Below are 23,316 nucleotides of genomic sequence, written 5' to 3'. Positions count from 1 at the left end.
TGCTTGAGCCTGGGAGGTCGAGGCTGCAATGGGCCATGGTCATGCCACTGCACTCCAGCCTGGGTGATGGAGTGAGATCCTGTCTAAAAAAAAAAAAAAAAACAGAAAAACAAAAAAAAATGGCATTGAAGCCATCACATGTATTAGGGCATTTTGTCAGTGTCCACTTTCCTCATTTGCTTGGATTTGCTAGTCTGTTTTCCAAGTTTTCCTTGGTGTGATCTATCCTAACTCACAGTGAGCTGAGGACGAGAAGTGGCCATTTGGGAAAGGAAAACAGTGCTCTTGCCCTGATCTATTGCTTTTGTTTGTGTGACTTGGCAGCTAGTGTATCTGGAACCTGGACTGTTGTTTTCTGAGGTGTTGCAAGCATGAACTTTTAAATTGCCTCGTGTGGTCTGCTGTGGGCTTCTGTGTTCATGAAGTGACATGCATTTTTCTTAAAACTTTTCAGGGTGGTAGAGATTGCAGCCTGTCACTCTGCCCACACGTCTGCAGCCAAGACTCAGGGTGGGCACGTGTACATGTGGGGCCAGTGCCGGGGTCAGTCTGTGATCCTCCCGCACCTCACCCACTTCTCCTGCACCGACGACGTGTTTGCCTGCTTTGCCACTCCCGCCGTCTCGTGGCGCCTCCTGTCTGTGGGTAAGAAAGTGCAAGGCCACCTCCACCCAGGAAGAATGGTACTACCAAGTGACCAGTTTTCCTGTGTCTTTGCTGGTTTTGGGATCTCTTAGAATGTTTTATTCTCTATTAGCTTTCATAGCTTCCCTCAAATTAGATATGCATAATCAAATGTATTCATATATTATAAAGTATTACCATGAACTTTAAATTTTCTCTCATAAGTGCTTTTATTTCAATTGATATCAAATTTGCATAACATGCAATTAACCATTGTGAAGGGTGCAGTTTAGTTGCATTCAGAACATTCATAATGTTGTACATCCACCTTTTTTTTTTTGAGGCACAGTCTCGTTCTGTCGCCCAGGCTGGAGTGCAGTGGCACAGTCTCAGATCACTGCAACCTCCACCTCCCAAGTTCAAGTGATTCTTCTGCCTCAGCCTCCCAAGTAGCTAAGACTACAGGCACCTGCTACCACACCCAGCTAAATTTTGTATTTTTAGTAGAGGTGGGGTTTCACCATGTTAGCCAGATTGTTCTCGAACTCCTGACCTCAGGTGATCCACCTGCCACCGCACCTGGCCTGCATCCACCTTTTATGTCAAATTCTAAAATGTTTTCATCACCCCAAAAGAAAGCCCTTATATGTTAATTTGTCACACTCCATTCTCCCCTCCCCCAGCCCGTAGCAACCACCAGTTTGCTTTTTGTTTCTATGGGTTTACCGACTCTGGATAGTTCATAGAAGTGGAAGCATACAATGTGTGACCCATGTGTCTGGCTTCTTTTACTTAATATTTTTGAGGCCCATTGATGTTGTCATATGTCTCCATATTTCATTCCCTTTTATGACTGAATAATATTCCATTATATATATACACATCATATTTTGTTTGTCATTTAACTGTTGATGGACATGTGGGTTGTTCCCACCTTTGACTCTCATGGGTAGTGCTGTTATGAATGTTCATGTATAAGTATTTAGGTAACCTGTTCTTAAGCACTTCTGTTATACTAGATTTCTTACAGAACTTGATATAATACCAATCAAAAATGAACTTTCTTTTTTTTCTTTTTTTTTTTGAGACAGAGTCTCACTCTGTTGCCCAGGCTGGAGTGCGATGGCGCGATCTCGGCTTACTATAACCTCTGCATCCCAGGTTTAAGCAGTTCTCCTGTCTCAGCCTCCTGAGTAGCTGGGATTACAGGAGTGTGCCACCATGCCCGGCTAATTTTTTTATATTTTTGGTAGAGACAGGGTTTCACCATGTTAATCAGGCTGGTCTGGAACTCCTGACCTTGTGATCTGCCCACCTCAACCTCCCAAAGTGCTGGGATTACAGGCGTGAGCCACCATGCCCGGTCCAAAAATGAACTTTCAAAAAAGTGAAAAACCGGCTGGGTGTGGTGGCTCACACCTGTGATCTCAGCACTTTGGGAGGCCAAGGCGGGTGGATTGCTTGAGCCCAGGAGTTTTAGACCAGCCTGGGCAACATGGCGAAACTCCATCTCTACAAAAAATAACCAGGAGTAGTGGTGCATGCCTGTAGTACCAGCTACTCAGGAGACTGAGGTGGAGAATTGCTTGAGCCTGGGAGGTCAAGGCTGCAGTGAGCTGTGATCGCACCACTGCACTCCAGCCTAGGTGACAGAGCGAGACCCTATCTCAATAAAAAAAGCGAACAACTTGTGGTTTTTAAGGTGACACATTAACCCCATCTTCTTTCTGTCTTTGTCTTTCAACTGATTTCAAAATCTTTTATTTCAGAAGGGCATCAAAACAGAGGTGTTATAAGGGGTAGTAGAATTTGGGGTGATCTTTGGTTACATAATCTGTACCTTTTCTGCATATTGTCTTCTTTAAGAGTCCATTATTGACTGAAAAAGCTAGGATGTCTTAAAGCTGAGTAGCCATTTACAAGGTGACTTTAATCTTTTTCTTTTATTTCTTGTTTGTTTTTGCCTTTTTGCTGGCATATTTAAGTTGTTCTTTTATTTATAAGCAGAGGGAATAAGTGGGTCATGATGCTCTGTGCTTGAAAATTAATGTAGTTCTTGGCAGTTAAGGTGTTTGGGTTGCTCAGCAATTGATATTGAAGGTTAGTTTTCTAAAACATGTCGTGCTTAGGTGTGTCAGACAGGTGGAGTTGTCCCATCATTAGGTGACCAGTCATGGGCATGGGGGCAAAAGGATGCTTAGGAAGAGTTAAGCTTGCCTTAAAGTGAAATCAATCGAACACTCCCTTTCACTTCATTATGCCATGTTTTTTAGGGATAATAGAGGTTTTTTTGCAGTGAGTATTGTGATTGGAAAATAATTGGTTCGCTGAATGGGGCTATTTGGCTAGAATCACACGTGTATAGCACACCCAGCTAAAGCACTTCTGTACACATCTTCAGATTTATATGTACTACTTAACCTGGACTTGTTCTAAGAGGCTTCCCCCAGTTCTTATGTCTTACAATGGCATAGGCATTCTTTTCAGAACAAATGTCCTAACAATTTGAATGTTAAGTTTGGGAAAAATATGGTCATTGAATATATCCTCCTAGATCGGGGGTCCCCAAACCCCAGGCCATATGCCTGTACTGGTCCGTGGCCTGTTATTAACTGGGTTGCACAGCAGGACATGAGTGGCACTGAGCGAAGCTTCATCTGTATTTATAGCTGCTCCCCATCACTCACATTACCGCCTGAGCTCCACCTCCCGTCAGATCAGCAGCGGCATTAGATTCTCATAGAAGCGTGAGCCCTATTGTGAACTGCACATGCAAGGGATACAGGTTGTGAGCTCCTTATGAGAATCTAATGCCTACATGATCTGTCACTGTCTCCCATCACCCCCAGATGGGGCTGTCCAGTTGTAGGAAAACAAGCTCAGGACTCCCACTGATTCTGCATTATGGTGAGTTGTGTAATTATTTCATTACATATTACGGTGTAACAATAATAAAAATTAAGTGCACAATACACATAATGTGCTTGAATCATCCCGAAACTATCCCCCTCCCCGCCCTGGTCCATGGAAAAATTGTCTTCCACAAAACTGGTCGCTGGTACCAAAAAGGTTGGGGACCGCTCTCCTAGATAACTTCTTTCCCTTCCACCCACTAAAAGTCAAAAGTGTTTTTTCCCTCTCACTCTGTGATCTCAGCTGAGTGTTAGAAAGAAAGTCACATGGTGAATTCACCCCGCTGAGGAGGATTTCTTCTCTGAAAGGACATACTATACTTGTTGCCAGGAGCAAAGAGGAGAAAGGGTCATTTCAGCCTAAGACTGGATGCAGAAGTCGAAGCACTGATGAGAAGTGTTTTTTTTGGATGGGTGGGGGTAGCAATCTAGACTCCTTGACTCTTGGCCCATCTTAGTGATTTGTATTCTTTTGCCCACCAGTGATCCAGGTTACAAGGTCAGCGAAAGCCTGACTTTTGAGAGGTTTTCCACCTTTCCTCCATAGCCAGGAGAGCTCTGCATTGCATGGGGTGGAGGGAGGGCTATCAGTTAAGGTCACAGGGCGTAGGTGAAAGATAATTCCTTGGGAGATTCTGATGATAAAGCTTGCAGATAAGCTCATTTGTTAAGTTTCAGCCTAGGTTTTAGCTGTTGTCCCTCCTCTAGGAGTTGCTCTGGTAACAACGGGCTACCGAAGGACACAGGTTCATCCAGCCTTGGAAGCTGAGGTCTTTAATTAAGACACTGATTATTAACTCAGCTGTGGGCAGTTGAAAGCTGCTTCGTGTATCCATAGCAGCTTGATTCGATGCCTCATGAGGATCTCTGGAATTTAAAAAAGTTTCCCCATTAGCCTTTTTCTACTTCTTTTCGTCTTTCATATAAAACACAAGAAAGCATTGCAGGAATTTGTACAAGTGCCTTTACTTCTCCTTGGAATAATACAGTTCTACTTACATATAACCATAATAGCAATTCTTATCAGGTAAGGTGATCGTGTGTTTTGATAAAACTGTTCCCTTCGTGTAGGCATTGTTTCTAAGTGAATTTGCTCTGTGTTTAGATAGTGAGTAAGGATTATGCATATAGTGATTTTTAGGGTTAACAGAGATGTTTAGATTCCAGATACTTAGGAAAGAGTTTCTCTGCTTGAGAACGTGACTGCTTAGCATTACCATTTAAGTGGTAAGTTTGTTTCTTGCACCTCCTTGAGTTGGATATGCTGACCCCTTGAAACTACCCCAAAGCAGAAAAAAGATAGTGTTTCAGTCAAGGAAAACTGATAAATTCTTAGTCTTAGAAGAGAACCACTCGTTTTGAGAGGGGGTTCTCATATTATCATGAAGTACCTATCATTTTTTTCTTTAAAAAATATACATTTCTAGTGTATAACTAAGCATATAAGATGGTATTTGGCCTTTCTAAATACCATCTTTTGGTGGTTTTCTTTGGTAGTTTATAGATGCAGGATACTGTTTTGTTTTGTTTTGTTTTTTTTTGAGACAGAGTCTCATTCTCCCACCAGGCTAGAGTACAGTGGTGCCATCTTGGCTCACTGCAACCTCTGCCTCCTGGGTTCAAGCAATTCTCCTGCCTCAGCCTCCCGAGTAGCTGGGACTACAGGCGTGAGCCACCGTGCCCAGCTAATTTTTGTCCTTTTAGTAGAGATGGGGTTTCACCATGTTAGCCAGAATGGTCTCGATCTCTTGACCTCGTGATCTGCCCGCCTTGGCCTCCCAAAGTGCTGGGATTATAGGCGTGAGCCACCGCGCCCGTCCGGATACTTCCTTTAATACCGTAGAATTGATTTGTCAAATAAGGTATGAACTCTTGGAAAAAAAAAAACAAGTGGAATTACCCACCACGGACATGATGATCTTTTTGAAGTCTTTTGAATCTTCAATCTGTTCCTTGAACTTTCCATGTTAATATATGTTTGTTGCCTTCAGAGCATGAAGACTTTTTAACAGTTGCAGAGTCACTGAAGAAAGAATTTGATAGTCCAGAAACTGCCGATCTGAAGTTTCGAATTGATGGAAAATATATTCATGTCCATAAAGCTGTTTTGAAAATCAGGTATTTTTGCATGAGCTCAGAGACATCAATAACTTTACTTTATTTTTGCCATTTCTATGTATTTGTTATTCCACAAAATGGGTACTGATAAAAAATAGCCTTGGTAGTAGAGAGAAATGTCACTACTTAATATTTTTGCAGATAGCCTCAGTCCATTTCATGTCAAAGTTTTTTGTGTACATTCATGGAGCATTTTAGAAAAAGTGTACTGTAGGAGTTTAAGTATTTGTCTATATATTTGTTTGTTTGAGACGTAGTTTCACTCTTGTTGCTCAGGCTCGAGTGTAATGGCGTGATCTCAGCTCACCGCAACCTCCACCTCCCGGGTTTAAGTGATTCTCCTGCCTCAGCCTCCTGAGTAGCTGGGTTTACAGGCATGTGCCACCACACCCGGCTAATTGTGTATTTATAGTAGAGACAGGGTTTCTCCATGTTAGTCAGGCTGGTCTCGAACTCCCGATTTCAGGTGATTTGCCCGCCTCAACCTCCCAAAGTGCTGGCATTACAGATGTGAGTCACCGCACCCAGCTTACATTGTTTTTTAAATTGAGAATCTTATGAATACTCATTTCCGTCGGAAAATTTGTTTGCGTGGTTAAAATACGAAAGGTTGTTATTGAAAAGTGTATATGTCCTCTTTTAATTAAAGATTAAGCAGGAAACTCTCATAGTCAGGAATGCTTTGCTTCTGTTTCTAAGGGACATCCAGTTACCAATTAAAGGAAGTTCTAGGCTGGGTGTGGTGTCTCATGCCTGTAATCCTAGGACTTCGGGAGGCCAAGGAACGAGTATCACTTGATCCCAGGAGTCTGAGACCAGCCTAGGCAATATAGTGAGACACTGTCTGTACAAAAAATAGAAAAAATTAGCCAGGTGTGGTGGTGCGTTCCTGTAGTTCCAGCTACTCTGGTGGCTGAGGTGGAAGGATTGAGCCCAGGAGATCATGGCTGTGGTGAGCTGTGATCATCCTGGGTGACAGAGCTGGATCTTATCTCAAAAATGAAAGAAAAAGTTTTTTAGATATAGTTCCTTGTATAAATGTGAGGGAACTATGCATTTATTAGTAACTGTTTGCCACAAAGGTTGCCATTGCAGAAAAAGGCACATAAGACCATTAAATTGGCCATTTACAAGTCTTTTTGGAAATTTAGTTAAAAACCTGTTGGCAAAGAAATACATCTGAAAGGAACAGAAGGCCGGGCGCGGTGGCTCAAGCCTGTGATCCCAGCACTTTGGGAGGCCGAGACGGGCGGATCACGAGGTCAGGAGATCGAGACCATCCTGGCTAACACAGTGAAACCCCGTCTCTACTAAAAAATACAAAAAATTAGCCGGGCGAGGTGGCGGGCACCTGTGGTCCCAGTACTCGGGAGGCTGAGGCAGGAGAATGGCGTGAACCCGGGGGACGGAGCTTGCAGTGAGCTGAGATCCGGCCACTGCACTTCAGCCTGGAAGACAAAGCGAGACTCTGTCTCAAAAAAAAGAGAAAGGAACAGAAAAGCCCTATGTCATTCCTTACCTAAGGGAGTAAATATCTGAACCACAGTATGAATTGAAAAGAAGAACTGGAACTGTTTCTGTCTGTGCACCTGTGGTCAGCCAGTCTATTCTTTTCATGTACAGTTTTCTGACCATGAAATCCATGATTGTTTCTTAGACAACTATTTCTTTTTTACTTCTGAGGTAGAGTAATTTTTTATGTAAGTGAAGCTTTTTTTTAGTATTCTGAATGGATTTTTTTTTTTTTTTTTTTTTTTGAGACAGTCTCATTCTGTCACTCAGGCTAGAGTGCAGTGGTGCGATACCAGCTCACTGCAACCTCCACCTCCTATGTTCAAGCGATCTTCCAGCCTCAGCCTCCCAAGTAGCTGGGATTACAATCATGCACTACCATGTCCGGCTAATTTTTGTATTTTTAGTAGAGACGAAGTTTCACCATGTTGGCCAGGCTGGTCTTGAACTCCTGACCTCAGGTAATTGAATCTGACCTGCCTTGGCCTCCCAAAGTGCTGGAATTACAGACTTGAGCCACTGCACCTCGCCTCTGAGTGGATTTTGAAAATACTTTTTCTGGCCGGGCGCGGTGGCTCAAGCCTGTAATCCCAGCACTTTGGGAGGCCGAGATGGGCGGATCACGAGGTCAGGAGATCGAGACCATCCTGGCTAACCCGGTGAAACCCCGTCTCTACTAAAAAATACAAAAAAAAAAAACTAGCCGGGCGAGGTGGTGGGCGCCTGTAGTCCCAGATACTCGGGAGGCTGAGGCAGGAGAATGGCGTAAACCCGGGAGGCGGAGCTTGCAGTGAGCTGAGATCCGGCCACTGTACTCCAGCCTGGGCGACAGAGCGAGACTCCGTCTCAAAAAAAAAAAAAAAAAAAAAAAAAAGAAAATACTTTTTCTCTTTGTGCCATATCTCACTTTAAAAGAATTTAAAAATATGATTTTTAGAAAGATATAACTATGTTATATGTAAGAAATCCAATATTTAGAAATCAGTTTCTCATGCAGGTGGCTTTGTACATGTAAATACAGTGTAGGAGCTGCTCAGGTTTTCTTGAACTAATGTGACTATCCTAGTGAATGTGTTTTATAAATAAGCTTGTAGCAGGCCTGGGAAGAGAGGAAGGGGAGCAGGCAATGCAAAAAAACAAAATAGGAGTGATGGCTGTTTTGACAATGAGTCAGAAAAGAAGAAAAATTGTCAGATAATGAGGCAATAATCAGCTTGATGTAATCCAGTTAACATATAAAACAGTTTTAAGAATATACTTACTATGTAAAACAAAAAACAAATGAATCATTTTAATATTAATATATAGTCAAAAGTTTTGAACTCTTGTTTGTGAATTTCTTTCACTTTATTGTTTAAAATGCATTTCTGTACATCATTTTAAAAAATAACAAAGGAGCAAAAAAATCTTGGGGCCCGTCAAATGGAAACAGTAGTGGAAGTGCTGGGTGCTTCCAGGCTCTGTGCGTACCTATTAGTATTTCATAGGAGATACGAAAAATGAAAGTGAGTATATGTAAAAAAGGCAGGTACAAAAACCACTTGCATGTGGAATGTGTTTTGGGTGCTAACTAAAGGTCTGTGAGCCTGGTGTGTGCAGGCCCAGATATAGTAGTTAAGAATACTTTATTTGTTTATTTATTTTGAGACGTAGTTTTTTGCCCTTGTTGCCAGGCTGGAGTGTGGTGGGGTGATCTCGGCTCACCACAACCTCCACCTCCTGGGTTCAAGCGATTTTCCTGCCTCAGCCTCTCGAGTAGCTGGGATGATAGGCATGCACCACCACACCTGGCTAATTTTGAATTTTTAGTAGAGACATGGTTTCTCCATGTTGGTCAGGCTGGTCTCGAACTCCCGACCTCAGGTGATCCGCCTGCTTGGCCTCCCAAAGTGCTGGGATTACAGGCATGAGCTACCACGCCCGGCCCAAGGATACTTCTAATCTGTTTATCTGATTTTGTCAATTTAATTAGGTAATTTTTTTTTCTTTTTTTAAAATTGCTGCTGAACAAATAAAACTTTTGCTTTTCTGTTTTAGGTGTGAGCATTTTCGATCCATGTTCCAGTCGTATTGGAATGAAGACATGAAGGAAGTGATAGAAATCGATCAGTTTTCCTACCCAGTGTATCGTGCCTTTCTCCAGTACCTCTACACAGACACAGTGGACCTGCCGCCGGAAGATGCTATAGGTACCGTGGCAGCATTGGGATGGACAAGCCACATGGTCGAGAATATATCCCCTCATGTTCTTAGTCCTGAAATGTAAAAAGCTTCAGGTGTATTGGCTTTAATTTGGTGCTTAAAAAAGATTTGAAGTAGATGTCTTTAAAAATAGTATTGTGTAGTTATTATGGTTAATAGTTTTGGACTTAGTTTATGACCATAGGCTTTTTTGTTCTAATGTCACTGAAGGACTCTTTTTTCTTTTTTCTTTTTTAAATTTATTTTTATTTTAAGTTCTGGGGTATATGTGCAGGATGTGTAGGCTTGTTACATAGGTAAACGTGTGCCATGGTGGTTTGCTGCACCCATCAACCCATTACCTAGGTATTAAGCTATGGGCTTATTTTAATTTTCTAATAGTGAAGTATAAGTTGCTAATGCATTTAGCATTGTAGAAACAAAATGAGGATTGAAATTGCATTTTTTTGCCCTTTCTTTGTACTATTGAAGAAATTGTATAAATATAGGAGAGGTGTGGAAGTAGAGGAGGCAGACAGTAAAAAAGAGAATTTATTTACTCAAATTCAGACTCTTGTCCACTAAGAAACTTCTAATTTACTTATACACCTCTGTTCACCAAAACAAAATCTCTATGTATGGAAAATAATTATAAATTTGATTAAGCCTTTCACATATCTTACTTTTAGGTCTTCTGGATTTGGCGACATCTTACTGTGAAAACAGACTGAAAAAACTTTGTCAGCACATTATCAAGAGAGGAATTACTGTGGAGAATGCCTTTTCGCTATTCTCTGCTGCAGTCAGATATGATGCAGAGGTAACATAAACAACAAACAGAAACCAAACCATCCTTAACTCCCTTCATGCTCGTCTCCCCCTCTTTTCTCGTGAGACATGGAAAACGATGAGTACTTCACTTCTGTTTAGGGAATCAGTGAACCCATTGAAAACTGAAATCTGCCCTGGCTTCTTAATTCCCTGTTCATTGTTTCAAAAGTCGTTGTTCCTCTACTTCCGTTTCTAAGTAAGACAGGAAACGAACCAAGGTCCTAGCAGCTGTCCTGCAGGTTGGAACATAAGGTGCCACACTAACTGGACTAACAAACAGCATATTTTAGTTTCAGGTCTTTCTCAGAGTCAGCATATGTGTTTATTTCAAGACTCACCTTGCTGTCTTCCCACCTTGGCCCTGTCATAAGCTGGGGATGCGTATGATTTGTATCTCTGTACGCTCTGCAGTTCTGTCAGTGTCTAATTATAGCTCACAGGTATTTACCCGGTAAGAACTTGCTGTGGACTCCTTTTGTTTTTGCACTGGCTTGAGTTCTTAATCTGGGATTCACAGATCTCTTGAGCCTGTGAATTAATGGGCTTTTGGGAGTCTGAAAGTTTGTGTGCATTTTTTTGAAGAACCAAAGCATCAGACTGCAACCTCCTCGTGAGTAGGAACTGTCTCTCATTCATCTGCATACCCTATAGTGCCTGGCACATATTAGGCACCTGATGATAAATGTTTGTTGAACTGAATGAAGATAGTACCTTAAAGGAAGCATTGAGGATGATCAGTGAGCTAAAGGCGGGTATGGTTGGTTTCACAGATTCAGAGAGAGTAAAAGGTAGAGAGCAATAGCCTTGGACTTTCAAAATGTCTGGCTAAGGTATGCGTGTAGAATGATACAGTTAGGCTATCCTTGCAGACATTTTGTTGTCATTTGACAAAGCAGAATATCGGGTATCAAGGAGTTTATGAAACACGTGCAAAGATCTGCAGCTCTGTCCTTTGAGGAATAACAGAGGACAAACTTCATCACACTTAGGGATTAAAGTTGACCGCGATGTTTTCAAAACGTATCCTATTTTTGTTTGAGGCTATATTATGATTATAAATGTTTGATAAGGTCAAATATAGCTGACTTTGTCTGCAACCCGACCGTGGATGGAATGATGATCAAAGTAAATCATTTCTAATAGAAAATAGAGGTATAGTTTTTTCCCTACCCTTCCTGTGACACCCTGAACCTCTTGATTAGAAATGCTGTTTCTTTAGATTTTATTTCCACCTGGTGATATAATTTTAAATTGGGTCAGTGCCTTTTCTGTCCATTTGGTGACTGGTGTTAGAATCCTCTCTGGGCCTCTCCACGCTCCTCCTCCCTGTTAACGAGTTCCATACTCAGGATCAGACCTTGCTGACTAACACCAGTGAGAACAACCTGGGCAGAGGCAGATGTCCCAGCTCAAGTTGCTGGAAACTTCTTCCTCATCTTCAGCTAAGATCTGTCCTAGGAAGTTTACAGAAAAAGCCTTCTGCTGCTGCTTCATGTGCCAGCAGGTCATTTCCTTCACTAGTTGTCATTTTTCTCATATTACGTATAAACACGATGAAAACTTCCTTTAGAAAGACTCCAAATACATGTGATTCCCCAGAGCCCGTCACAGTGTGGGCACGGAGCTGGCGCTCAAAAATGCATGCTGAATTAAATGAATGAGTGAAAACATTTGAAAATACCTCACCATGAAGGTGTGCTTTGAAAAAATAAATGGCCAGGCTTGGAGCTCACGCCTGTAATCTCAGCACTTTGGGTGGCCAAGGTGGGCGGATCACTTGAGGTAAGGAGTTTGAGACCAGCCTGGCCAACATGGTGAAACCCTGTCTCTACTAAAAATACAAAAATTAGCTGGGCGTAGTGGTGCATGCCTGTAGTCCCAGCTACTCGGGAGGCTGAGGCAGGAGAATTGCTTGAACCTGGGAGGCAGAAGTTGCACCACTGCACTCCAGCCTGGGCAACAGAGCAAGACTCTGTCTCAAAAAAAAAAAGTTTAAAAAAACTTAAAATCCTACAAATATTACACATTCAACGTAGAAAAATTAGAGAATAGAAAGAAGACAAAAAGAAAGAGTCACTTCTTTATTTCCAGGGCATATATATATATGTGTGTGTGTGTGTGTGTGTGTGTGTGTGTGTGTGTGTGTGTGTGTATTTACAATTTATATGTAATTTTTTTTTTCCTTGTGATACAGGGTCTTGCTCTGTCGCGCAGGCTAAAGCATAGTGGTGTGATCACAGCTCACTGTAGCCTCAAATTCCCGGGCTCAAGCAGTCCTCCTTCCTTCCCAGTCCAGGAACTGGGACTACGGGCGTGTGCTACCACACCCAGCCAATTTCTTATTTTTTATTTTTTGTAGAGACAGGGTTTCATTATGTTGCCCAGGCTGTCTTGAACTTCTGGGCTCAAGTGTCCTTCCCACCTCAGCCTCCCAAAGTGCTGGGATTATAGGCATGAGCCACTGCACCAGGACTCTTTCTAGGGTATATTTCTTAGGTTGTAATACAAGTTACATAATTGATTAATGTGCTTTTACATTTTATTTCCTTAATACTATAAGATATAGTGAGTATATGAATGAAGTTCTGGAGTACAAAATTAAAACCCATAGCTGGGCACAGTGGCTCATGCCTGTATTCCAGCTACTCAGGATGCTGAAGTGGGAGGATTGCTTGAGGCTGGGAGTTTGAGACCAGCCTGGACAACATAGTGAGACCGCCATCTCTTAGAAAGAAAGCCCTCTTATTGTGTTTATTAGTTGATTGGAAGCTCCTGATGAGTCAGGTTAGAAGTTGACTGCAAAAACTATGATTTTTAGAACACAACTTGGAGATACTAGATGACTTTGCCTTCGTTTTGTGGGCCAAACTGCTAGGAAGATGGAGACTACCTGCTTCCAATGTTTATTCTCTTTCTACGAAAGTATCTGAGGTTCCTCCATGTCCCCTTTTGACAAGATAGCTTTGAAGCAAATGTACACACAGTAAAGCAACAAAAATGTACGGACTCAGTAGTGACAGGGAGTTTCAAAAGTCAGTTGATGATTGTAGAGCCCTTGCTATGAACGTGTTATCAAACTGTCCACAAGTTTTATTAAGAAGGACTTGACAAAGGAACATTGAAATATTCCTTTGGTGCAGACCTGAATGAATATTGACATCAGGGAGAAAATGTGGATAAAACATTGTTTCAAGATAGATCAGTCACACACTGTAAAGTGATTCTTTTCAGGAAACTTTTTTATTTTTATATGTATTTGAACATTAAGAGAAACAGCTGGGAAGTATTATTTGTTTAACCAGAGTAGAGAACTTTCCAGAAAATCCTATGTGCTGAGCAACTTACATCTTATGATCTTGCTTTTGGAGGGGAGCAATAAACACGAGCCCAGGAATCTAATTCTGAAGTTGATCTGGGGTCTGAGTACTGGACAGCTTGGTGCTAAGGCTTGGTGGCCAGCATTTTTTTCTTCTTTTGATGGCCCAAATTAAAAGTCTTCAATCAGCAGTAGGCTGAGACATGTTTTTTGCGTAATGAGATAAATTATGTTTTTCCCATATGGTAGAATGTTTAAGTACATTTTGAAAACAAAACAAAACTTCTTTGATTTGGAATATTTTGTACTTGGTGTGCTATAACATGAATTATAGACTGACAGTTTTGGGTTTTATTTTTGCAGTTACTTTAACAACAGGTTGGACAGAGTTAGATGTGGTTCGTGATCTTGTGTCATCTGGGATGTGTCTTGGGGGAAGCTGTAATGCCAAGGCACCTGCTCACCCTGGTTAGGTGGTCTTCAAATTATTAACATTCAACTAGTTTAGCTTTGGAGTTTTAGGACGGGGTAAGAACTCCCTTAGAGGCTGCATTAGCATTTTTAAAAATGAGGGTATTAAGATAATCAATTCTCTGTGTTTTGTTTTGTTACTAAAGAAAATTTGTGGAAAGGAAAAACAACTTATTTTCAGAATGTATATATTGATTGGAATAGTTTAAGTGTTGAAAGATTTGGAATGATTTATAAATTATTTCAGAAGAGCAGTTTTTATTTTTATCTTCTTTGCTAATGACAATTAATCTGGTATTTTATCTCATTTGCATTAGAACACTTTATAATCATTCCACCACATAACGTCATAAACAGAGTTTAGTTTCTAATACCAAGAAGACTGTATTAGACCCTTCCATTTTTATGCTCTTCACTTCCCTATCCCATGGGCTGTAAGAGGACTCTTTCATTCTGTCAGGAACTTTGTTCATCTCCTGGTCACATGATCCTTCTTGTCCTTCTTGGAATTGTTTTATTTAAAGCCCAGTTAGAAGTAAGACGTCAACTATAACCAGCCCTGTTATAGTTGACTTCTCACTTGGGCAAGAGTTTCATTTTCTTGCCTGTGTTATTGAAGATTTGATCCTTTGCAGAATGAAAGGAACAGATTATGTAGATTCTTACAATACTAAAGAGAGGTCAAGTCAGAAGGGCATTTGTCTAATTCGCTCATTAAGGGCAAACCGACGGTGGGCACTGGTTGCTAAGTGGTTCTGCTTGACTGTGCCACTCTCTGGTGAACTTGCAAATTCAAACGTCCCTTACCACATGCGTTCAGGGCTTCCTTTTACATAGATCTGCCTCAACCAAGGTTTAATTAGTTACTTACACAACCCAGATTTAGATTGTTTTCAGCATTCTCTAGTTTGACTTTTAATGTTTGGAACTTTTTAATATTTATTGCATACCCAGATACCTCAGCAGTTCAAACTAATTGGAGGGGAAGGGAAGGCAGTTTGATAGAACCATTTTCATGCGTATATAAAGTGAATTGTGATTAGCGGCACCATTTGTATACCTACATTGTGTATAAAACTTCTTTTTTTTTTTAGAGATGGAGTTTCACTCCTGTCTCCCAGGCTGGAGTGCAGTGGCACGATCTCTGCTTATGGTAACCTCTCCTCTTGGGTTCAAGCGATTCTCCTGCCTCAGCCTCCCGAGTAGCTGGGATTACAGGCATGCGCCACCACATCCAGCTAATTTTGTATTTTTTTTTTTTTTTTTTTTTTTTTAGTAGAAACGGGGTTTCTCCATGTTGGCCAGGTTGGTCTCGAACTCGTGACCTCAGGTGATCTGCCCACCTTGGCCTCCCAAAGTACTGGGATTACAGGCATGAGCCACCGTACCTGGTCATAGAACTTCTTAAAGTTTATACTCAAGGTATTTGCTGCACAATTAGTAAGCTGAATAAACTCATTTTAAACTCACTTTTTCATATACAGTAGAAAGATCTTGAGTTCTACATCAATAGACACAAAACTGATGAGGTTTGATGCCAGAGGTCACTGCACTCTTCCTGCGAATTTGAAATTATGTCATTAAAATTTAATACTTAAAGATTCTTATCTGATATATTACATGATTTAAATAACTTTTTGTCGTTATGACTGGCTACTTCCAAAGTTATGTGTGAATAAAGTTTTCTGTTTTTGATAACTAAATTTTAAAATGTGACTTTTATGTCCCTGTGGAATATAATTTACTCCTGAGAGCTATTTATTAATCATGGGGTGATAATGCGAGGCGTAGTGATTTTTCTTTTTTTTTTGAGATGGAGTCTCGCTGTGTCGCCCAGGCAGGAGTGCAGTGGCGATCTCCGCTCGCTGAAAGCTCCGCCTCCTGGGTTTACGCCATTCTCCTGCCTCAGCCTCCCGAGTAGCTGGGACTACAGGCACCCGCCACCACTCATGGCTAAGTTTTTGTATTTTCATAGAGACGGGGTTTCACCGTGTTTGCCAGGATGGTCTCAATCTCCTGACCTTGTGATCAGCCCGCCTCCGCCTCCCAAAGTGCTGGGATTACAGGCGTGAGCCACCGCGCCCGGCCGCTTTTTCTTGAATAATAATCTGAGAGGGAATGCTTTATCCAGTTTCACATTTTAGTTTATTTTAATATATGGAGCATTTAGTTATGCATTTAGCCCACTGAGAATCTCTGATTAAAAACAAGAATCCAGAGACTGTGCTAACATCCTAAGTGCATTTCAAATTATCTAGAAAACAAACAAACGAAACAGCAGCTGGCTAGTACTCATTAGCTGTGATTTATCTCTCTTTTTTTGTTTTCTTTTTCTTTTCTTTTTTTTTTTTTTTTTTTGAGGCTGAGTCTTGCTCTTTTGCCCAGGCTGGAGTGCAGTGGCTTAATCTCGGCTCACTGCAACCTCTCCCTCCTGGGTTCAAGTGATTCTCCTGCTTCAGCCTCCTGAGTAGCTGGGATTACAGGTGCACGCCACCATACCCGGCTAATTTTTGTATTTTAGTAGAGACGGGGTTTCACCATGTTGGTCAAGCTGGTCTCGAACCCCTGACCTCGTGATCCACCCACCTCAGCCTCCCAAAGTGCTGAGATTACAAGCATGAGCCACCGTGCCCGGCCTGTGGTTTATCTCTTAATGGTTATGTGACTGGGTGGGTTTCTGGAGTTTACTTTGGGTATCTTTTAGCCAGGGACAGGAGGACCCTTAGAACAAGGAAATCATTGTTTGCTGACATCTGTGCTGAGAGCAGAAGAGGGGTCTCTCCATGTTTGTGTGGGCCCCTTCCACTCTGTCTAACATGCCCATCTCGTGGTGGCTGGAAATGTGCGGTCAAAACCTGCGGTTGAAATGTTGTTGAGCTTCTGGTTCGATAGAACCCGGAGTAATGACCTTCAATTTAGAACTTACCAGCTAGCCAAGTTATAATAAAGTCAAGCTATTTGTGATAAGAGCTTTTAGTGTAATTTCCTTTTATATATTGAGTCTTTACATGCATTTCAGGTGCCTGATCGATTTAATAAATATATATTCCAACATCCTAAGGGACAGACTATATTAAAGTTTGGCAGGAGATGAAAGGGTGGATTAGCATAGGCAGGGATTGATTTTGAAATGGTTCTGGTGTACCACTTGTGGATGTTACTCCCCTGAATGTTGGTAATTGGTGACTTCTGTTTGTCTGACTGAAAACTAATCTGTGTAAATATACTTCTGTGGGATTGACTTTCTGAGATATTAGTGTAGTGGAAGTTGTAGTATTATTATTCTTCATGGCTTTAAAAATAAAGTCATTATTAGGAGAGCGTAAAAGTGAATTTAAGGTGAATTTTTTGGGATTTTCTTTCAGAGCCTCTGCTCTGTCACCCAGGCTGGAGTGCAGTGGTGCGATCTTGGCTCACTGCAACCTCTGCCTCCCGGGCTCAAGCGATTCTCCTGCCTCAGTCTCCCGAGCAGCTGGGATTATAGGCACCCATCAGCACGCCTGGCTAATTTTTGTATTTCTACTAGAAACGGGGTTTCCCTATGTTGGCCAGGCTGGTCTCGAACTCCTGACCTTCCACCTGCCTCGGCCTCCCAAAAGTGCTGGGATTACAGGCGTGAGCCACTGTGCCTGGCTGGGATTTTCTTTTTAATGTGCCACTTTAGGTTGACCATACCTCTTCATTACCTTTCTGTTTCTTAAACTAACCCACAGCTTAATTCTTTTCTCTGATGTCTTGAATGTGACAAAACACATTCTGTGGAATAAAGTGGCATTCATTCTGCCTTTTACAACAGTGTCTTTGACTATAACTAGATTATGTGATAATCGTGCAGGAAATTCTTTCCCCTGTAGGTCTTGTGTGTGTGTATGTGTGTGTGCGCATACACGTGTGTATGTGTGTGTGTTTTGAAGAGTCACACTTTGAGTTAGGGGACCATTGCTCTTACTGCGTTGAATAAATAGTATGTGTTTTTGTCACACCTACCTGTGGTCACCTTTTTGCCTAGTTTTAGGTATCTGGCCTCTCAAATATCTTTTCTGGGGGAGGGTGAGAGGTTTGGGGTGAAGGGCTTAGAGAGAAGTGATTCAATCAAAGTTGCCTAAAAAAGCGCTTTTTGTTTTTATTTGTGTTGTGTGTGTCCAGGATTTAGAAGAATTCTGCTTTAAGTTTTGCATCAATCATTTGACAGAAGTTACACAGACTGCAGCATTTTGGCAAATGGATGGCCCTCTGCTAAAGGAATTCATTGCTAAAGCCAGTAAATGTGGAGCCTTTAAGAACTGAAGCGCAAGGCTGCTGGGTTCTGTGTGAGTGCTCTGGGGCACTGTTGAGGATGTGTCCGGTTTGTGCTCTACGGGTGATGTAATTCTGCAGGTAAAAGACTATCCGGTTGTTTTTTTCCACATCTGGGACACAGTTGTCTGTGTAAGAACATATCAAGGGTGTATGGCTTTTCTTGAGCCCATTTGAAACAACTCTTGTTTCCAGATAAATGTATTTTAAATGTGACCTTTCTTAAATTTGGGCTGGTACATGTAAAAGAGTGAAAGTTTAGTCGTTTTTGGTCTTGTTTTCATTTTTGATTAGAGGAACTTCTGAACTTGGAAAGGGGAAGTTGGCAGCAACTCTCCTGGGCCACATATCAACCATCTTCTGATAGCAGGAGCAGTGATAGTTGGGGGATTGTGAGACGAATGGAGAGGCCCCATCGTGAATTAAAGATGCTGACCTGGGGATTGTTAAGTGCTGTCTTAGTTGCTAGCTTAGTAGCCTTACTGTGAAGGAATAATTAAGATTGTTTCAGACTTTTGTTTGTGTGCTTGTGTTGACTTTTTTAACTTCAAGATACATCAAAGTAATATTCAGTTTAACGTAAGTTAAACCTATTGAAATGATAATTATGTAAAGATAAATTTTCTAGGTTAGTCAAGATTTCTCTTAAGATTTAAGTGCATAAAGAGTAGTAATTTAGAAGTATCTGTGAAAAGTTGATAATGAAAGAAATTTGATGAAGGTGAATATTTTATAAATTAGAATCTCCACTACTTATCCAACAGTGTTTTATTTCATTAAGGTAGAGCTTGAGAACTCAAGTTCAAGTTGTCCCTCCCACCTTCTTCTATAAATGCAAACTTAAGAGGAAAATAATGACATATATACTCTTGCCTTCCTAAATTATGGCTGCTGAATCATCATATCTACAATATATGACTGGAAGAAGTGGTTCTTCAAGTCAGCCCTCTTACAGGACTTAAACATCTTAGGTATAACATTTAGCACAATTTCACCTTGAAAAAGCACCCAAATTACGGCGTTCCTGAAAAGATCCTATTAAAAGACGGTGGTTGTTTTGAACTGGTTATGAAAGGTGACTTTGGGGTGTGAGAGTCTTCAGCTGTGAGTTTCATCATGCGTGTCCATTGAGCTTGCTTTAAGAACAATGTTTTGCTTTGCTCTCTGGTCCATGAACTCATTTCCATTGGAGTGAGCTCCCTTAGTGAACTTTGTCTCCTGCTTGGAAGGTCTCTCTTCTGAACCTGGAGCCTGAGTACATTTTCAGAGCCAAATTACAAGTGGGTGAAGACATGCTGCAGTTACTATTGTTAGCAATGTTTTTAAATTTGTGTCTGTTGGGGTGGGAAGGGGAGTGAGGCCTCAAAGATAGGAATTCATTGATAGCTGAAATAGAGACAAGCCTAGTAGCTCCAGCCCCCTTTTCTTGACCATATCACAAGTGATTGAAGCCCAGTGAATTATTCTGTTAGAATTCATTCTACAACATGATAGAACCTTTCTTACTGGGTTCAGAAATGCACATTGATTTGTGCTGTGATGGGTGGTGTTTGTAACAATCACTGTTGTATAGGCTTATGATCTGAGCAAAATGTGAACTTTAGTATGTTTACTATTGCTCTTACTTGAAAAATTTTTTTTTCAAAAAAAAGCACAAATTAAAGTAGTAAATTCATATCCATAGATAGTTCATTCATTCTACAAATATTTACCAAGTTCCTAATATAAGTGAAAGACCACTTCTCATGTTAGATTACTAAGTCATTTGTGTATGTGTGGCAGTGAAGAGAACAAGTCCTTCAAAAAGCATTTGATCATCTTTATTTTTTTTAAATACACTCTCTTATTTTTCTACTTGGTTTTGTTGTTAATCATAGCAGGATATGACAACTCTTATTTGAACTGATTTTTTCATCTAATATAATAATGGAAGCCAAAGTATTCATATTTCTTAAGATAGCCCTAAATGTACTCTTGAACTTCTTACTGGAACAATGTTTGATACTCTAGTATATAGGCTGTATTTATGTAATATTTAGAATGACATGTTAATAAACAAAGTAACATTAAAACAGGCACGTAGAGTTGTTTTTTTCACTGAAAATCAGTAGTCTGCAGCCCTAAAAAGGAAAGAAATTCTGACACATGGTACACAGAGATGAACTTAAGGATATTACGCTAAGTGAAAGAAGCCAGTCACAAACAAATACTATGTATGTGATGCCACTTGTGTGATGTTCTTAGTCAAATTCATAGAGACTTAGTAGAATGGCCATTGCCAGTGTCTGAGGGGAGAGGAGAATGGGGAACTTGTTTAATGGATACAGAGTTTCAGTTTACCAAGATGAAGAGTCCTTTAGGTCAGGGGTCCCCAACCCTCAGGCCACAGACCCATATTGGTCCCTGGCCTGTTGGGAAGAGGTCGCACAGCGGGAGGTGAGTGGCGGGTGAGTGAGCATTACTGCCTGAGTTCCGCCTCCTGTCAGATCAGTGGCAACATTAGAACATTAGATTCTCATAGGAGTGCAAACCCTATAGTGAACTGAGTATGCAAGGGATCTAGGTTATGTGCTCTGTGTGAGAATCTAATGTCTGAGGTAGGACAGTTTCATCCCAAAACCATCCTCCCCACCCCCCACGAACCGCCCCATCCCACGGTCCATGGAAAAATTGTCTTCCATGAAACCAGTCCCTGGTGTCAAAAAGGTTGGGGACCGCTGCTTTAGGTGGATGGTGGTGACGGTTGCACAAAAATGAATGTTTAATGCCATTGAACCATATATTTAAAAATGATTGGGATGGCAAATTTTAGGTTATATATATTTTACCACAACAACAACAAAAAATCAGTAGTGTGATTCTTAATGGGTATCAGGCTAAAAATAGGTACACCATGAACATGTCAACTGCTTGATTCTCAACTATACACAAACACATATCATAGAAATCTTTGGATTTTATTCCTGCTGAAAGGTAGTACAGTTGAACTGGCACAGTAGAAAAATGTGTCTGTACCTTTGGGGGTACTTACATGAAGGGAAAGACATATTCTTTATCCTCAAGGAATATATGAATTATTAGGAGAGAGGGAGATAGGTTTAGGAATTAACAACACAATGAGATACTTATAAAGAGCTTTTCATAACAGTGAGAGAAAACCAAATAGGATGATATGGTTTGGCTGTGTGTCCCCACCCAAATCTCATCTTGAATTGTAATCCTCAGGTGTTGAGGGAGAGACCTGGTGGGAGGTGACTGGATTATGGAGGCTGTTTCCCCCATGCTGTTCTCATGCTAGTGAGGGAGTTCTTATGAGATCTGACAGTTTTATAAATGGCAGTTCTTCCTGGGCTTTGCATGCTCTCGCTCACCTGCCACACGTAAGACAGGCCTCTTCCCTTTCTGCCACAATTGTAAGTTTCTTGAGGCCTCCCCAGCCATGCAGAACTGAGTCCATTAAATGTCTTTCCTTTATAAATTACCCAGTCTCTGGTATTTCTTCATACCAGTGTGAGAACAGACTAATACAGAAATAGGGTTACACATGACAAGCAGTTAGTTGTTCTGAAGATAACACTTGTGTTGGGTAGGGGAAAATATAAAGTGTCCTTTTAGCTCATCTCCAAAAAGTTAGAGGCACAAGCAAAGGCTTAGAGATGGGGGCTAATGAGCCTTCCAGAACTTACCATAATTAAGTTTGGTTAGAATGGAGAAAATGAGCTAGAAATGTTGGCAAGGGGAGTGTGTGTGGGTGCGTGCATGTGTTTTACATTTATTTCCCACAGTGCCAGACATTGTGCTCTCTGCTTCACATTTTATTTACTGTCCATATTTTGTCCCATAAGGTAGGCAGCATTATTCTCAGATTAAATAATCGGATTCAAGTTTTTCAGTAGTGACATAGCTGAAGTTCATACTCGGGTCCGCCTTAGAGGTTGCCCAGTAGCCGGCCTCATGGCTGCGAAACACGTGGTGCTCCATGATGCACAGTTACGTGCTGTGAGTCACAGCTTAAACGTGAAAGTAAAGTGGGGGACAAATGTTTTTTTTAAAATAAAGATCATGACATCAAAATGATTAGTCAGATAAACTTTGCTAAGTTGGCTGGGCACGGTAGCTCACGCCTATAATCCTGGCACTGGAGGCTGAGGCAGGCGGATCACGAGGTCAAGAGATTGAGACCATCCTGGCTAACACGGTGAAACCCCGCCTCTACTAAAAATACGAAAGTTAGCTGGGCGTGGTGGTGCGCACCTGTAGTCCCAGCTACTTGGGAGGCTGAGGCAGGAGAATTGCTTGAACCCGGGAGACAGAGGTTGCCTAGGGGAAATCTATTCAGAGGTTGTTGGAGGGGATCTTCGCTTCTCTAGTTTTTTTTTTTTTTGAGACGGAGTCTCGCTCTGTCGCCTAGGCTGGAGTGCAGTGGCCGGATCTCAGCTCACTGCAAGCTCCACCTCCCAGGTTTACACCATTCTCCTGCCTCAGCCTCCCGAGTAGCTGGGACTACAGGCACCCGCCACCTCGCCTGGCTAGTTTTTTGTATTTTTTAGTAGAGATGGGGTTTCACCATGTTAGCCAGGATGGTCTCGATCTCCTGACCTTGTGATCCGCCCGTCTCGGCCTCCCAAAGTGCTGGGATTGCAGGCTTGAGCCACCGCGCCCAGCCATTTCTCTAGTTTTTAAAATGCTCCACATGATTCTGATGTGTGGCCAGATTTGAAATCTACTGGTTTAGATTTTGTCCCTAAATATAAGAACTTAGGCTAGAGCTGCCGATACAACAGGAATGGAATGTTCTTTTTCATCTCCTGCAAATATTTTTAAAGTACTTATTTATTACATGTCAGACACCATGCTGGAGACTCAGTTTAAACCCATTTTAAGATGTAATATTATTGCAAGTCAGAGTACCACGGTAAAAAATGAGAACTGTGAATGTGAAGTTTTCAGGGGTCAGACATGGTAGTGTGGGCATAAAAACCAGAACTGTATATTATTAGGCTGAGAAAAATGTTAACTGTCAATTTTATTTCATTCTTGCATACTCCTGGTAAT

The 23,316-nt window shown here is 41.4% G+C and overlaps 1 protein-coding gene across 5 annotated transcripts in view; it reads left to right on the top strand.

The window, feature by feature from the left end:
• The window catches only part of RCBTB1 (RCC1 and BTB domain containing protein 1), a 54,023-nt gene extending 33,686 nt beyond the window's left edge, over nucleotides 1–20,337 (top strand). For all 5 annotated transcript variants that reach the window (XM_003913881.4, XM_009191938.3, XM_009191937.3 and 2 more), the window contains 5 exons: nucleotides 455–645; nucleotides 5,528–5,654; nucleotides 9,204–9,355; nucleotides 10,037–10,167; nucleotides 18,112–20,337. In XM_003913881.4, the coding sequence (XP_003913930.1) occupies nucleotides 455–645; nucleotides 5,528–5,654; nucleotides 9,204–9,355; nucleotides 10,037–10,167; nucleotides 18,112–18,252 (742 nt within the window). In that variant the 3' untranslated portion in view covers nucleotides 18,253–20,337. The remainder of the gene's footprint in view (nucleotides 1–454; nucleotides 646–5,527; nucleotides 5,655–9,203; nucleotides 9,356–10,036; nucleotides 10,168–18,111) is intronic.
• The last annotated feature ends 2,979 nt before the right edge of the window (nucleotides 20,338–23,316 follow it).

Source organism: Papio anubis, chromosome 15 (assembly GCF_008728515.1).
Source record: "Papio anubis isolate 15944 chromosome 15, Panubis1.0, whole genome shotgun sequence".
Taxonomy (NCBI): Eukaryota; Metazoa; Chordata; class Mammalia; order Primates; family Cercopithecidae; genus Papio; species Papio anubis.
This window is presented reverse-complemented; position numbering and strand designations above follow the sequence as displayed.